This window comes from Belonocnema kinseyi, chromosome 7, assembly GCF_010883055.1.
Source record: "Belonocnema kinseyi isolate 2016_QV_RU_SX_M_011 chromosome 7, B_treatae_v1, whole genome shotgun sequence".
NCBI lineage: Eukaryota > Metazoa > Arthropoda > Insecta > Hymenoptera > Cynipidae > Belonocnema > Belonocnema kinseyi.
In genome coordinates this window covers 125,587,575-125,604,989 of record NC_046663.1, presented here as the reverse complement: position 1 = coordinate 125,604,989, position 17,415 = coordinate 125,587,575, and the positions used below count along the sequence as shown (strand labels likewise).

General features: G+C 34.2%; 1 protein-coding gene across 3 annotated transcripts in view; it reads right to left on the bottom strand.

Moving 5' to 3' along the window:
- LOC117175986 overlaps positions 1 to 17,415 on the bottom strand; it is a 126,079-nt gene that overhangs the window by 37,048 nt on the left and 71,616 nt on the right. Inside the window, exon 4 of one of the 3 annotated variants that reach the window (XM_033365892.1) lies at positions 8,164 to 8,213. The exons of the other annotated variants lie outside the window; for them this stretch is intronic. Within the exon in view, the coding sequence (XP_033221783.1) occupies positions 8,164 to 8,213 (50 nt within the window). The remainder of the gene's footprint in view (positions 1 to 8,163; positions 8,214 to 17,415) is intronic. 3 annotated transcript variants of the gene reach the window in all.

The window sequence follows — 17,415 nt, the reverse complement described above, 5'->3', positions numbered from 1 at the left end:
GAGCTCCAAGGAGATTATGTTGAAAAATAAAAAAAAATTTACCCAAAAAAAATTGTTTTTATACTTCATTCTAAGGACTTATTGAACTACCCTCGTACTCACGTCCAAAACACATATGACTTTATCAAAAAGAAACAACAGATTCACATTCAACCCCAAGACATCATAGTGAGTTTTGAAATAGTATCACTCTTTAGGCTCTCTCCTTACAAACTTTCCTTCCGAGCTCATACTTTTCATAGAACACTGTTTCAATAATACTTACTTTTCTTTTAATAACCAATTTTACGAACAAACCTCAGGAGCAGCAATAGGATCCCCAATCTCACCTGTAATAGCCAACATCTTTATGGCACATCTAGAAACTAAAATCTGCAAACAAGCCAAGCTTAAACCGGAAGTTTTGTTCCGTTACGTTGATTACACTTTTGTTATCTGGCGAGATGGACGAGATGAACTAAACAACTTTTTCGATTTCATCGATCGATTACATCCTAGAAAAGGAAAATGGCGGCCGTCTTTTCCAGTCATGTTCTTTAAAACTCTCTTTAATATAAAAATTGGAGTATGACTTACTAACATTTAGTCATTTTTCTGGTCCATTTCTAAAGGAAGGACGTCTATTATATTTAGAGTTTAGTTTGTTTAACACCAGTGCCTGTATTTTTCTCGCAAAGTGTAGGTGGAGTTTCGCTGGTGTGACGGCCCCTGTGGCCTGCGCAGTTTTCGGAGCATGGGGCCCAGCGAAAATTCGGTGAGTGACGGTTCTATCGATGGTGATGGTAATTTGAATCGTGAGATGCTTCACAAGAGCCTTGACAGCTTAAGGAATGAGTTATCCACGCAGAAGGAATTCTCGGAAGAGGTAAATCGTTTAACTAATAACTGGAAAAGTATGGAAAGCAATGAAGTTTCTGTGATCAAGACGAGTCTCAGGCTCAAAATGATAGAGAAGGCGAGGCTAATGCCCCTTGCATAAATCGGGTTCCTCTCCAAAGCATAGTTTCCAGATGAAAAAGGAAGCAGCCTGATGACAATAGCTCTATTAACTTTAAGACTAGATACACAGAATCGAATCAAACTGCTAATCCTATTAGAAATCCCAGACTCCAAAACCGGTACTCCAGATCTAACAAAGGTTCTTTCTCCGCCGAAGTAGACACCGGTGATGACAAAGCAATGGATCCTATCCTTCCAATGTAGGGAAAATCCTTCATAAATCCTTTAAGAACGTGGTGGAAGACATTAAAAAGAAAGGGAAAAGTCGATTCACAATTATGTGTAATTCTGGCGAAGAAGCTAATCGCATTATTGATAACCTTAACTCAATCTGTCCTAAATTAAACGCTTTTATCCCGAATTACCGTGTCTCCCGCATTGGTGTAATCAAAGGTATTCCCACAGATCTCTCAATGGGGGAGATTAAAACTAATGCCATAGCTTCCATTCCAATTCTCGAAGTATCTCGTCTTTCTAAGAAAAAAATGTAAAAATCCTAGTTGCTTATTTTGTGTTGAAAAACCACATGAAAAACAGGATTGTCCTAATAGACCAAACTCTCCTCTTAGTATAAATTGCAAAGGCCCACACTGGGCTGTTGATAAGCAATGCCCATTATACCTAGAGGAAAAATAAATACGCGGAATCTCAGCTAAGTTTTATTTAAGCGTTAAGAAAGAGGCTTATCTATATAAAAAGGAAAAAGGTCCCCCTCCCCCCAAGGACTACGGAACATTGACTCTGCCACTGCATCTAACCTAAAAACTTCTGATCCCCCTTCTCCACCCTTCAACTGTGCAAACTTTCTCTCCTTGTGTTATACGGATGCTGACCCTATTCTTTTCGGTTCAGAATACTTACTAAAATTCAGCCAAGCTGTTAACAGGCCACCCTCCCATCCTAGAACCTCAACCCCTCTTCCTAGCTCTGCGTCACATAGGAAACCTCAAACCCATACTAATTCTCAATCGTTCTCTCATCTCTACTCTCCTCCATCTAGTCCTTTTGGAAATGGTGTCTGCCTTCAAAATCATTGATGAAACACTACACACAATCTTTCTCAACCTTCCTCTCCCTCATCCCCTCTACCACCTTCTATGCAAAATCAAATAAAGATTTCGTACCTCATGATACTATTCCAATGTTTTACCCCTCTATTATTTCTCCTTAGTGGTGCGTTTTTCAATCAATATAATTACTCACAGCTCAATAACATGCATCCAAATTCCTCTGCCTCGATTCCTTAGCCACTTCTATATTCGTCCACTATGGGTATCTTGGAAAAAATAAGAATTCTGCAATGGAACTGTTGCGGAATAAATAATAAAAAGGGGTCCACAGAAAGTTAAAATATGAAGTTAAAATACTGGACATTCCAAATCAGCTAGACATTCTTGCTATTCCCATACCATCAAATTGGGGTAAAATATTGATAGTAAATATTTATAGAAACCCTAGAGCTCTTGTTAATGCTATTAACTGATGTTCCTTCTTTGACTACTTTTCGAATGAATTTGCATCTATATTCATGGGTGGTGTTTCAACTGGCATCATCAGTTCTGGGGATGCGATAGAACTTGTCCGGCTAGAAATAAATTGTATAGTTCGATTCAAACTTCCAACCTTCTTATTTTAAATAATGGATCATCTACACGCTTTACGAGTAGTGATCACTTCTCTATTTCTACAAATATTGGTATCTCTTGTTCATAATCACGAATTCTTTTCTCACAAATACAATTTAAAAACAGTTTCCTGAGATATTTACAGGAAAATCTCAAAAAGTCTCAATTTGTCTAAGAAGAGCAAAACTAGGCAGATTTAGACAGGTGTGGTTTAAAAACTACTTAGATCTTCAAAAATTTGAGGGAAAATCTCTAAAAACTTTTAAAAAATCAAAAATCTTAGGTTGGAGATCGTTTTGTGAACCCATTACTTCCCCTGTCTCAGGCATGGGATAAAATTCGCTGTTTTCTACACAGGCTCCTAAAAATTCCCTCCTTCATGAACTCTCCAACTAACACAGAAACAAAACAAAAAAATGGAAACATTTATAGAAACGTTTAGAGAATCTATTTTGCTTCCCACACACTTACCTCCTATTCCACCTCTTTCAAATTCACTGCCTACTGAAACTTCTCCTTTTAAATTTTCCAAACGAACCTTTGAATCTCCAAGATTTGCGCCTTGCCATTTCAAGCACTAATTGCAAGTCCTCCTCGGGATTGGATAAAATCAATTACGGAATCATTCGAAATCTACCAGATAACATCCTGAATCACTTACTAGATATTTATAATCAAATCTTAGATGAAGGTTTATTTCCCGACCAGTGGAACAAATGCTTAGTTTTTCTGATAACAAAACCTAACTCCCATAAATTCCGTCCTATTGCTTTAGCTTTTTGTTTATTGAAACTCATGGAGAGAATAGTTACTAATAGATTAAAATGGTGGTTAGAAAACTCTTTCATTCTCCCACCATTCCCATACGGATTTCGTAAGAATAGGTCTACTGCTGACTGTCTTGGAACTTTCTCTGCAGAGATTCGTACCTCTTTTGTCAATAAGTTATATACAGCAACCTTATTTTTAGACGTTAAAGCAGCTCACGATAGGGTAATATTTAATATTCTACTAGATGACCTGGTTAAATTGGGCGTCCCCTGGAAATATTGTAAGTTTAAAAAAATTTTTGACTTCAGAAAGAGATATATGCTTCAGAGTAAACAAAAATAACTTCGGACCTTATAAATTTAAAAGGGGCCTTCCTCAAGGAAGCGTTTCAAGCCCAGTTCTTTATAATATATATACTCTGGATATACAAAATCACTTACATCCACTGTGCAAAATTTTACTAGATGCGGATGACATTGTCATATATTTCTCTTCTAAACACCTTAATGAATGTATTCAAATCTTACAAAAAACCTTGAATACTATCCAGACGTTTTTGAAATTTAAAGGACTGAACATTTCTATTTATAAATCTAAATTGGTCGCCTTCACCCAAGATAAATCACTCCCTAATGAAATCCAAATTACGCTTGACAACCAGTATATCTATCCAGTATTCGAGGCTAAATTCTTAGGTATCATTTTTGACATTTACCTAACTTGGGACCCTCACTTTAAAGTCCTTCTTGAAAGACTAAAGAAAGTTATCAATATCATTAAATTTTTTTAGAGGAACTTGGTGCGGCTCTAGCCCTAGATCCCTATTAATTCTATGCCATTCCCTGATGAGAAGTGCTATGGAATGTGGCTACCAAGACTTATCAATCTGTCACGTGAATATATTTGACGAAATTCGCAAACTCCAAAATAGAGTTTTAAGATTAATCCTAGGTTACAGAATTTCTACTCCCATTTCCGTGATGTTTGTTGACCTAAAAGAACCCACTTTATTCTCTAGAATGAAATTTCTCAATAGAAGATTCATCCTAAAAATATTTCCCATTAAAAATCATCCCTTATTCCACTCTTTATATACTCTCGATTAAGCCACTCAGAAAAAAGATCTACTCAACTTAAGAGAAGGTTTTCCTATTTTTATTGCTTTTATCTTCCTCAATAAATACATACGCAATATTATGAATTCATCCACTCATCTAAACTATCTTATAGACTATTACATACAAGTTGAAAACCCTAATATTGATTTTGAAATGGGAGAAAAACTACAAAAAAGTATCTCATCTAATATGGAATTCAGGAACTTTATGGATATACGTCATAAAAAACTTTCTTTTTTTACGGATGGATCTAAAATAACTGAAAATCAGAATACTGGAATTAGTAACATATGCCCCTCTATTCAAATCTTTAATAAACATAAAATATTGCATTCAGTATCTATTTTTACAACAGAAGCGATTGCGATTTGTGGAGCTCTTGAGATCATCTTAAAAGATCAGTCGTCTCCGTCTATCATTTGCTCTAACTCTCGCAGTGTCTCCTTTATGCTTGCCTAAATTTCAATTACCTTAAATTAAATTCGTTCTACATCTATAAGAGTAAAATCTTCTACATTTAGCAAAAACTCAAAACATTGTTATCCATATTTACTGGATACCCGCACATAGAGGGATTTCTGGAAATGAGGTTGCAGACAAACTGGCTAAATTAGCCCATAAAAATAATTCTAATATGAGCGACAGAATCCCACATACAGATCTTCACGAACTAATCCCCTCTCTACTTGTTAAATTACGAACCTATATTTAAAGAAGGAAAGTGGAAAAAGGAATGTAGCACTATATTACTTCGCCAATTACTTCTCTGAAACTCCTATTCCATAGTTTTTTCAATCTAATCTGAAAAGACAGGACATAGTGAGCCTATCACTCATTAGAAGTAACCACTATTCATTGGCCGACAGCCTAGCGAGAAAAAATTTTGCAAACTCCTTTTCATGTCTTTGCGGGGATGACACAGATGACATCAATCACGTTGTCTGGGTTTGCCCAACAAACACAACGTCCAAATCATATTTAAACCACCTGCGAACATAGGACAACTACAATATAACCCTAAAGACGAAAAGGCACCCATCAGTGATCCAAGAGTACATAAAAACCCTTGTTCTTGTGGCAAAGTATATATTGGAGAAACCGGGAGAGCGGTGAGGCTGCGTATAAAGGAAAATGAGAGTAAAGTCAGGCTTCAAGATTTCACGCAATCAGCACTAGCTGAACACCATATAAAAATAGGAAGTAACATTTTATTTGAGAAAACAACAATCATTGCAAAAGCACGCAATATCTTTCCAAGAAAATATAGAGAAACAATCGAAATCTTAAAACACCCTGTTAACATCAATAGAGACAATGGATATAATACCAATCCGATTTGGCTTTCCGCAATGTTTTCTACAATGTTCAAGAAACGTCGGCAAAATTTGTAGTTTTTTACACGGATGGAACACGAAATATCTCTTTTTATCCAAATGAATCATCCTGAAAGCATTAAATCTATTAATATTTATTTTGTTTGTCAAAATAGGTATGTTATGAGGTAAACTTTAATTGTAAAAATATTCTCGCATATTTAACCTTACTTATATAAATGTTATTGTTGCATTTATTTCTCTCGCAATATCGATTGTTGTCTCTCCTTTTTCAATTTTTCTTTCAAAAGGAGTTTTTTCTTTTCCGGTAAAGAATTGTTCGCCATTTATGTATGAAGAAAAAAGGGGAAAGAAAAATGAGAAGGCAACCAACAAAATCTCTTTCCTTGTCTTTTTCATTTCTTTGTCCTTTTTTATTTTTATTATCATCAAATCACAACAAAAAAACCATTTATAAAAATAATCATCAACGTTTCGGCAGTTATACAGCACGCTCATTAAAGCAATACAAATTTGAGCAGGTAGGAACAGCAACGAAACGACGATGTTCTCACACCCTAAACATACGGTAAAGGTAAACGTTGCTGATTATTTTTTAAAAATAATTTTTGTTTTGATTTGATAATAATAAAAATAAAGAAGGCGAAAGAAATAAAAAAGAGCAGGAAGGAGATTTGGTTGATTGCTTTCTCATTTTCTTTCCTCTTTTTTATTTTTGGTCCAAAAAAAGAAGTTTTTTCTTTTCTTATCAGGAAAATTTGTATCTTTATTCGAACTGCAATAGAAAAACTTTATGGTGGTTGTCAAAATTTGGTCGTTGGATTCTTGGCTTTATTATCAGAAATTCTGCACATCAACTTCACTGTGTTATGCTTTCCGTTGCTAAAAGGTAAATTTATTAAGAATTTGTTATAAAAAGTTATTAAAAATATTAATAAAAAGTGAATTTAATTGAAATTCCTTACTTTGAAATTTAAAATAATAAAAATTATACATTTTTATGAGTAGTAGTAATATAAAGGAACTTAGTTTAGATGTCAAAATAACCGATTACAATTAAGTTGAATAAACCTTTAAACATATTTTAATTGTTAATCATGATCAACGAAAAAACTAAATCATGAAATTCTGTTTTGGGTGCAATTGCAGAATAGGAGCGTCACCTGTTTTTTGAACGCAAAAACAGTTTTTTTCGGCAACAAACTATTAGAATCTTTGATTGAACGATAAATATTAGGCGACTTGAGCAGGCAGAAGTTTAAAATTATTGTTAATTTTGTTACTACGATATCTTAAACATGGTTATGTCAAGATATCGGAACGACCATATTTAACTCACCGTTTAGGCGCTTTTAAACATCGAAACGACCAGACACAACCCTTTGACAGGTCACAAAAATAATTTGGTCAAAACCGTACCTTTTTCCAACGTTACTTTGGGGCGAAAAGCACCCCTATAACTAATAAAAAAAATAATTTTGGTCCAATCCCCTTCCCATTTCCAACTTCTCGTTAAATATGACCATTACGATATATCGTGACAGGCCCATATTTGAGACATCACTGTAACAAAAGTAATAATAATTTTAAACTTTTGCCTCGTCAAATCGCTTCATTTATCGTTCAATGAAAGATTCTAATAGTTTGTTGCCAAACAATATTTTTTTCCGAGCCAAAACAGAGCTGACCCGTGACACCCCTAATCTGAAATCTAACCCTGTTTTTATATATTTAACCTTTCCTGATCACCAGAGGTCAAATTGACACGAGGAATAATGTATGGCTTTCTATTGATAAGTATTTATAAGCTTGTGGGACTTTGTCTTATATTAGGGGCTTTCCGTAGAACACGAGGCTTATTTAGGGAGGGGGGGGGGGGCCAACCTAGTGCCACGCAAAGGCGAAAAACTACATGGAAATTAGAAGAAACGGACCACGTTGGCATAAGGAGGCGAAAGTTGCCAGAAAATGTGATGGTATGTTTTGGACAGATTTTATGGTTAGATTATTTTTCTTTTTGTAGATATGCGGAGAAGATATGTCCTGTTTAAAATAAATAAATAAGATCATTATATTCTACAGTAATGAGAGGTGTAAATCAATGGTGACATTAGTGGTCCCTTTTGGCACTAAAAATTAAAAATATCAAAGTAATTCAAATGTACCTACTCTCTCTTAAATACATCATTAAATAATCACTAAAAAAAAATTATCACACGCAAGGGTTAGTAAATTTCGTAGTAAATTAACTATCAAACAAAATCCACACACACAAGTATTTGTTATTAGGACAACTACTAGAAGCGACGAATGTACCTTTAGCTTATGGCCAATATCCGCCAGACCGTTCGATTTTGGAGCATCATCTGATTCTCAAAGGCAAAATTATATCTTTGAATTTGCTCGGTTTTAATGGTTTTTTAATTAATTATATAGACCTGATATATGTGCATATATATATATATATATATATATATATCCTAATAGTAATATTATTGATCTTTTGAAGAGAATATACAGCGTGAGAAGTTAAAAAAAAAAGCAAGAACTTGTCGAATTTTGTACCACGACTTCAAGTCGTGGCAAAGGTTAGGAAAGTTCTAGCAAAAATCTAAAATGTATACCGCATAATCATTGAAGTCTTATCTCTAATACAAGCTCATAAAACTTTAAAAATCTGAACAGGTTCGCAAGACATGACAAAAAATTTTCAATCGCGTCTGCGTCGAGTTTCAGTCAACGATCACCGCTGTCAGACTCACTGGTTCGGCCCTTAATCAGAATGGGGTGTACGTTATTCAAGTTTCAGGCCGAACTTGAATATTTTTGTCTAACATTTTGCATACGTCATATAAATATTATTCTCTTTTGCCAAATAGAGCTGAAACGGATGACCCTTTCATTGTTATGTGCTTAAGGCCGGTTACAAAAACTTAAACTAGGAACGCACGGCTTAATTAAATTGCAATCAGCTAAATTAATGAAGGAATGTAATTAGAAGAAAGTGAAAAAAAGATTCATGAAAATCGGCTAATATTTTTATTATTAATGAAAATGTTCAAGTGCATGCACAAGTACAATAACCAACTGCTTATTGAAAGTTTGGGTACATTGATATTTAAAAACAATTTACTATCCGTGTCATATCTTTAATAAAATATATGCGAATCTGCAAAATATAACACACAGAATAAGTGTTCTTGATCATTATTCATTCTGGTGGAAAATTTCAAGAACCGCCGTCCAGATCTTCAAAACGAAACAACAATTGAAAATGACGTCATATTGTTCAAAAAACGTGCATTCAGTAAGTAAATAATTTTTACATAAGCATAGAAAATTATTTAATTAATCCAGAACTGCAACAGTACAAAAATGCACCTCACCAAAAGCATCTATTTCAAACAAAAAATTGTCATGTTAAAAGTGTTAACTGTAAATTCTTAAACTTATAAACTCTTCAATCTAAGAGATATACAATTAAGAGTTCTACAAGTTCAAAAACTTAAAATTGCAAACTTTTAAATTTTAAATACATATGTAAAAATAAGAATTCTTCAATCTGCATGAGTTTCAAGATAACAAATCAAGTTTTCAATTCTCCATATTCAAAATTAATTAATTTCGAATTTAAACCATAAATACTACACAATTTTTCATTGCAAAACTTCAAATTTGCACAATTCTTCACTGTAGAATAGAAAGAAAACTCTTTATATGATTTAGATCAATTGAACAAAAAACACCAAACTCTCGCTTTTAGTCCAGTGCCGGGGGTTGCCTTCAAACAACCTTGAACTGATTTCGGGGGAGGGGGGCTCCGAAACGTAAACCGTGAGGGCCCCCTGACTCGTTCCCAATAGGAATATATATTTTTATATATAACGTCGCAACCGCTCTCGCCGTGCTCCCTTGAGAAAATGCGAGAGCCAGCAGTTCTAGAAAGGCTGAGTACAGGGTGAATGAAAGCGAGAGTTTGGTGTTTAAGACAAAATGGCTTCACCGTATGGCTTGAATCCATCTTTTGCCATTCATAATATCAGTCAAAATCGTCAAAATCGTACCCTACCGATAGAAATCTCAGAGTATTCTCAGGCGAAATAGCCTGGCCCGTTTGTGGCAATCTTCACGTTCGATTTTACCGATTTAGTCTCAGAGATAGTCAGAAAGATTTGAGTCCTTTTCGAGGTCCTTTTAGAGGTCCTTTTAAGAGTTATGCGACGATCATATAATGGTTCAATTGTATTCGTCACTTATCGGGCGGCCAGAGTTATTTACAGTAGTTAGTTGTCGCCAACCCGACCCGTTTCAAATTTTTCTTCAAATTATTAACACTTTTTTTTAATTGATGAATTTTCTCATTATACATATTTATAACTATAACTTATCTACTAATATACTATGTTGGAGATGAATTCAAAAAAGTGTTTCTGTTTTGGCGTATCTCATTCGACTTACGAGATACGTTATATGAATTCATATTTTAAACATTTAAACAAAAATTAAGATATCTGAAATAATCAAAAACCGTGAATCTATTCCTAAATTTTAATACGAAAGCTTAACAAAAAACCCTTGAGTGTCGGCTACTCTATTGAGATAGCCTCTCTGGTTGTTATTTATGATCGAATTCTTATTTCAATTTTAGCCTCTCTGCTTGTTATTTATGATCGTATTTTCATTTCAACTTCGGGATGGACATTTTAAAGCCGTTAGACCATTTAAACGAGGTTCCTAGTAGACCTTTAAATAGTTCTACCTGAGTGCTTGCGGAGAATTTCTCAGAGCTTCTCAGAGTCTAAGGATCTTCAGTATATATTCAGAGATTTCTATTGGTATAAAGACTGTTGGTAAAGGCCATTTTTTTCGAAAAAATTATATTTTTCATGTAAAAATTAAAAGAAAAATTTTTCTCGATAGCATCTTTGTAGTAATGTGTTCTGCTATTCAGCGACGTAGGAAGCAGACAAGGCAGTTTTCGAGCTCGTATTTTCCTTTGGGAGAAAAGAAAAAAGTGCTTGGTACTACTATCACCGGAACAGATTCAAATAGGGACAAACATACCGTGTATGAAAGCGGGGACCTTACCCAAACTTGTATGTGAATTTCCAAAGGTTACATTCTTCGGCAACTTACTCAAACAGTAGAACCTTGTAAATTAAATGACAATATACAAACTCTCTGTATAAAAAAGCAGATTGTACAAACATGCAAGATATCAATTATCTGTGTCGCCCAATTTCCTTCGAAAAATAACAGATTTATTCACATTGTGCACAAATTTTGCATGTTTGCACAACTCAAGGGATGTATGTCCTTGAGATAACTTTTCATCGAAAGGACAAAAAAATTCCCCTGATTACGAATATCTTGGTTCACTTTTCAAAATCTTGGCCAGTTTTTGTGCAAAAGATTTTATTACACTTTAATTATTTACTATCAAACAAAGTTTATAAAATCATTTTTAACATCGCTGAGAAAAAATCAAACTTTTTTGCCTCTTGCACTTTTTTGTCGGTTAAACCGTTTGCAATCAACATGATAATCGTAATAATTGACAGTTTATATATTTAGTTAAAAACGCGTCTTTTCTGGGCCGAAATTAATCTTCTTTTCTGAAGAATTCGACAATTTGGTTTTGAAATAATCCATTTTGTTTAAAATTCGTATTTTTTGTTTAAAACTGATCATATATTTAATTGAAAAATAATTTCTTTTATACTAATTAGTATTTTTCGGTTCAAAATTTATGTTCTTAATTGCAAATACAACTTCTTGGTTAAATTTGTTTACAATTCATCTCTTTTCTACGAAATTCAACTAATTTCTTGAAAATTCATCATTTTCAGTTGAAACTTAAATTGTTTCATTGGAAAATTAGTATTTTTCGGTCAAAAATAAATAAATAAAATAAAAATAAATAAGCATTCAATGTCGCTATCCACTTTATCCATTCTCAGGAAACTAAAATGCGGGAGTGGAAAAAAGGAAAAGGTGGGAGTAAGAGATGTTGTGAAGGGAGATGATAAGAAACTGCAGGATGAAAATGAGAGAATGCGCAGATGACTCAATTAAATAGAAGTAAGACTAGAAGGAGAAGAGAGAGAGAGAGAGAAAAGAAAGCGAAGTATAGTAATTAAAGAAATGAAAGTAGAAAGTGATTCGGGAAAGGAAGAAGTAGAGAAGTTGATAAACGATATTGGGGCTCAGGTGAGAGTGGAGGGGGTGAAGGTGCTAGGGAGAAAGGCAGAAGGGAAAACAGATGTGCTCACAGTGAAAGTGGAAAGCGAGGAGAAGAAGAGAGAAGTTATGGAAAGGAAAAGGGTATTAAGGAGACGGAGTGAACGAAATGAAGAGGACCTGACATGGAGAGAGAGAGAGAGAGAGAGAGAGAGAGAGAGAGAGAGAGAGAAAGAGGAAGTGGATGATCGAACGGAAAGCATGGATAGAGAAGAGGAACGGGGGTAATGTTCAAATAGGAAAAGACAGGGTGTGGGTGAATGGGGTGCAGTGGATCTGGGTCGATGAGAGAGAAGAATTGAGAGTAGCGGAAACAATACATGAAAGAAGGGTAAACAAAGGTAATGAGATCAGGAGAGGCGAGGCGGGTTTTTCCACCAGAGAAGAAAAATTAAGCACAAGAAAGAAGAGGGGAAATGAGAAAAAGAGAGGAGTGAGTATGACTTTCTGGAATGTGTCAGGGTAGAAAAAAATAAACGGGGGGTTCTAAGAGGCTATTGTAAAGTGGGAAGTGGTAATGCTGAGTGGAACGTGGATAGATGAAAAGGATTGGAAGAGCTTGATACGAAAGTTGCCAAAGAGGTATGTGTGGATAATGCAAAAATCTATGAAAGAACATGAGAAGGGAAGGGGGATGGGAGGCATGGTGTCAGGGGTTAAAAAGGAGCTGATGGGATATCAAAGAGTGGAAGAGAGAGAAGAAAAGCTGGAGGGCGTGATGGTGAAAAGAATAGAGGTAGGAAGAGAGAGTGTGAACATCGTTTGTGTGTATAGAAGGAGAGGGGAAGAGGAAGGTTGGAGAGCATACAAATAAATAAGTAAATAATTCAGTAGATTTATAACAAACATATTGTTTATAAGGCTGTAAATAAAATAGTGGCTCGCCATACGAGTACATGTAAGGAGAATGAAAAGTGTTATTTTCTGCTATATATTGTTTTTTTTAACAGTTCTGGTCACTGAGAGTCTATATTTATAAAATGGGTATCAACAATAAAAAAAGGGTTCATGCAGTAGAAGCAATATTATGAATGTTACTAGGTCTAACTTTCGCAACAGTTTCAGGAAAAAATATGACATTAGTTGGCTGGATGTTTTATTATCAAATGAAGAGAATAGACGATTTCCTGTTTAAAACAGCCATTTTCTAACAACAATTCATTGCGAGAAGTATTCATGAGATCGGAATATTTGTGTTGCTTTCAAGAGAGCTAATATTGACATAGACAAAGCACAAGTTGCAAATTTTACCGAGCAATGCATTCTGAGATTCAACTGCGCACATATGTCAATTTTGTTTAAAAAATCATTTGCTCATAACAACAATGCCTTTTTAACAAAACAGTTAAAATTTAGAACTAAAAACATGAATTTTGAAGTAAAGTAAAGAATCATGATTGAATAGCTGACGTATAAACTAAATTGTGAAAGGAAACCGTTCTGTACAAGCTCTCGCAGAGTTAACAAAATGCAGCGCTAGACTAGACTTCTATAACCGGTTATTACGGACAGCCCCTGAGTTGTGCAAATATGAAAAATTTGTGTGAAATGTGAATAAATCTGTTATTAGGGGGGGGGGGATTGAGTGACACAGATAATTGATATCTTTAATTTTCGCCCAAAGCAAAATACGGGCTACAAAATGACCGTACCTGCTCCCTGCTTTGCTAAATAGTAGAACACTTTACTACAACGTTGCTATCCAGGAGAATTTTTTCTTGTAATTTTTACATAAAAAATATAATTTTCTTAGAAAAAAGCGGCCTTTACCCCGAGTCTTTATATGCTTTAGATCACTTATACAAAAAATAAGACAAAATGAAATCAAGCTATACGGTGAAGCCATTTTGTCGTATTTTTTGTATAAATGATCTAAAGCTTATAAAGACTCGGGATACAGGCCGCTTTTTTCGAATAAAATTCTATTCTGCATGCAAAAATTGTAAGAAAAAATTTTTCTCGAGAGCATCGCTGTAGTAATGTGGTCCGATATTCAGTGATGCAGGGCTCTGTCGGCAAAAAGGAAAGAATCAGAAGGACCACGTTGCAAAGAAGTTTCCTCCAAACCTAAAAACCGGGAAATTTCATAACTAAGAAAGCCTTTTTGACTTTCGTACATTACGTACATTATTGCTGCATATTATCACATCCAGATATTCCAGATTTCGAATATTCCATTTGCCCAACTCTCATTTGTAATCATTATAATAAATCCTGATAAAATTCTTTCTTTGTATTGTATTTGAATGAGTTAGTCTTAGAGATAATCAGAGAGGTTTGGGTCCTTTTAGGGGTCCTTTTAAGAGTGATGCGACGGTAATATAATGTTCATTTTGTATTCGTCACGTACCGGGCGGGCAGAGTTATTTAAAGTACTTGGCCGTCACCAACCCGACTCTCCCTTTGTAAATTTTTCTTCAAATTACTAAAACTTTTTTTTAATTGGTGAATTTTCTCATTATGCTTATTTATAATTAAAACTTATATACTAATATATAATTTTCTAGTTGAATTCAAAAATATTGTCTTTTTTGGCGTATCTCATTCCGCTTACGAGAAACGTTGTATTAATTCCAATTTTAAATATTTAAAAAAAAAATTAGATATCGGAAATCATCGAAACCCGTAGATTCCGAATTATTATGTTTTAGGCTGTTAGCTATGAAATTTAAAAAACTCTGTTTCTAAATTTGAATCCTATTAAATATATCTGCCTGAGTGCCTGCGGAGAATTTCTCAGAGCTTCTCAGAGCCTTGAGAATCTTTAGCATATACTCTGAAATCGATCACTTTTATCAATTTCCATATAAGAAATAAAAAACAAAGTTTACTGAAAAGAGTAACTGAGCATAATGACCTTTTTACTTAAAGTATTAGGGGAAATTAGAAATATCCGAAATTTCTTGTGATTTCAATCAAGAATCTTTGGAAAAGCTCTGACAGCATCTCGTCCATGCTTTTCTTCAGCGTTATTTTGATCTAAGATTGTCGCTCACTCACTCACTCACTTATTTCCAGTTGTGCGATCGATAAACCTAATCCATAGGAAGCAATCTATTTCACTAGTACTCGACTGAACCAAAAGAATTAAATGTCATTATATGTTTCATAAAATGTCGTTAGTGAGTGTCAACCTTTGCCAATGATACATTCACAGCGATTTCCCCAAGATTTTTGGAGCCAAGTGATGCTTCTACTACAAGTACAACTTAGGACAAATTATATTTTATAAACAGCTTTTACTTTTTTTACAATACATAAATAATAAAAATATAAATATATTGTAACGTTATTTTCTTAATTTCTTTTTATGTACTCATCATTATAGAATTGTAACTAAAAATAATCATAATTGACAATCCAATGTTATACCAAAATTCAGAGATATAACTCACTTCTACCCTTTAATTTGATTTATATTTTAATATTTTTGTCTCGTCATTTCCATCTGATGAAATTAATCATAAATTTTGAATGTATCGATTTTAATTTACCCTGCTCCGGAAATTGGTACCGAGTAAACACGTCGGTTCCAATCCTGCTAGGACGACAAACCTGAAACGAATCAATTTATCATTTACAAAAATCCCAAAAGAAACTCGATCAACAATTTCTGGTTCAAAATTGACATTGAATTGTAATTCACTCCTTTAGTCCCTTAACCTTAAAATAGTTTTGAATCAGAAACCCCTTTGTTATGTAATTATCCCTGAGTTCTGAATCTATAGTGACTCTAATTTGAAATCTGTCCATTTTATCCTTTTTTTTTAATGCAAATCGTTATTTTTATTTTTAAGAGAGATGAGCCCACAGAAGCGAGAGTCAAAATTGTGAACTGAAAGGTGGAAAATTAATCGAAATTGCCTAAATTGCCATATCTTTTCCCTTTAGTATTTCTTTTTATCGACAGCTAAGTGTGTAAGTCATCATTTTCCTCCCTATTTTTAAAAGAGGACAGAGATTCCCCTTTGTTTTGTAAAATTACGTTTTATAAAATAAACTTCATGCCACGCAAAGTGGGTGCATTATTTGCGTGGAAACCTGTCTATTTTGCCTAGATTTTTATTTCCCTTATTGTAAAACAAAGCTTGAGCTTGCTTCCTCTCATTTGTTTTACTTTAAAATATTTTCAAAAGATCTGCCTTTTACTCCTCTTTCTCGTTTTGCCTCACAAAAGTCATGGAACTATTTTGGGAATTGTGCTAATTCCTAAGCACATGATTCCGTGAGACAAAACTCATTAAGGTCCATTGCACTCTGAATCTACTTTGACTGAGAATGCAATGAAGTTCTCTTCCGTCTTACTCGAACGAAATCGTCTTTTTTACCAGGATATTCAAAGGCCTGCACACTGGCATCCTTGTGTTCCCATAAGAATGGGTTGCGCAATGATGAATCGGTAGCCCTCCAGTGTAGCCTCAGTCTATTCAGGCGGAGGCGAATTGTTGAGTAAAGGGAAAGGAGTAAAAGTTTAATTTTCACGGGTTTTTTATTTTAATGAATTTAAAACACCCTTAAGTTCTCCTCTGTCCTCCTTACCTAAATTTGTGGTGATTTAATATTCCGATGAGCTTCGAAATTATTACTCGTATGAGAGTCGAGAACCAAACGTGCGATCGCTGCTAATGTTTGGTGTCGACTGTCGATCTCCTCGATCCTAGGTTATCAGCCTGGTCCCAACGCCGTGGCTTCGATCATACCTTCCTTCTAAGTTGGTTGCGCACACATCGGAACCTGTTTCGCACAGCGGTACTTGACACCTATATAACTCATTCGCCCAGGAATTCGCAAGTCTTTGCAGGAGCGTAATTATTTTGTTTCACCCGCCTTTGCATCATTTTTACCAATATAAATTAATTTTATATGCTGAACCTTTTAAATATGTACAAAATAATAAAACAGTGATGAAATTTTTCTGTTTCTAGGTTGTTCCGAAAAAATTGTATACGACTGTTTATTTTCAGTAGAGAATAAATATCAGTGGGACACACTGAGGAAACAACTCGAAAATTGAAATTAATCTGATTAATTTGTTTAAAATTTAGTAATTTTGTTATGAAGTCATTCTGTTCGGTTGAAAATACAACTACGTTGTTGAAAGATCATTTCTTTGGGTGAAAAATGCATATGTTTAGGTGGAATTTGCATAGTTTTGTTTGGAAATCACAACTGTTTCATTAAAAATTAATCTGTTTCATTTTTCATTTTTAATTAGAAATATTTTTGAAATAATTTATCTATATTTAAGTACATTTGTTTATATTTCATTATATTTATGTATTTCAATTAATATTTCATAAATTTATTAGTAAATTATATGATATTACA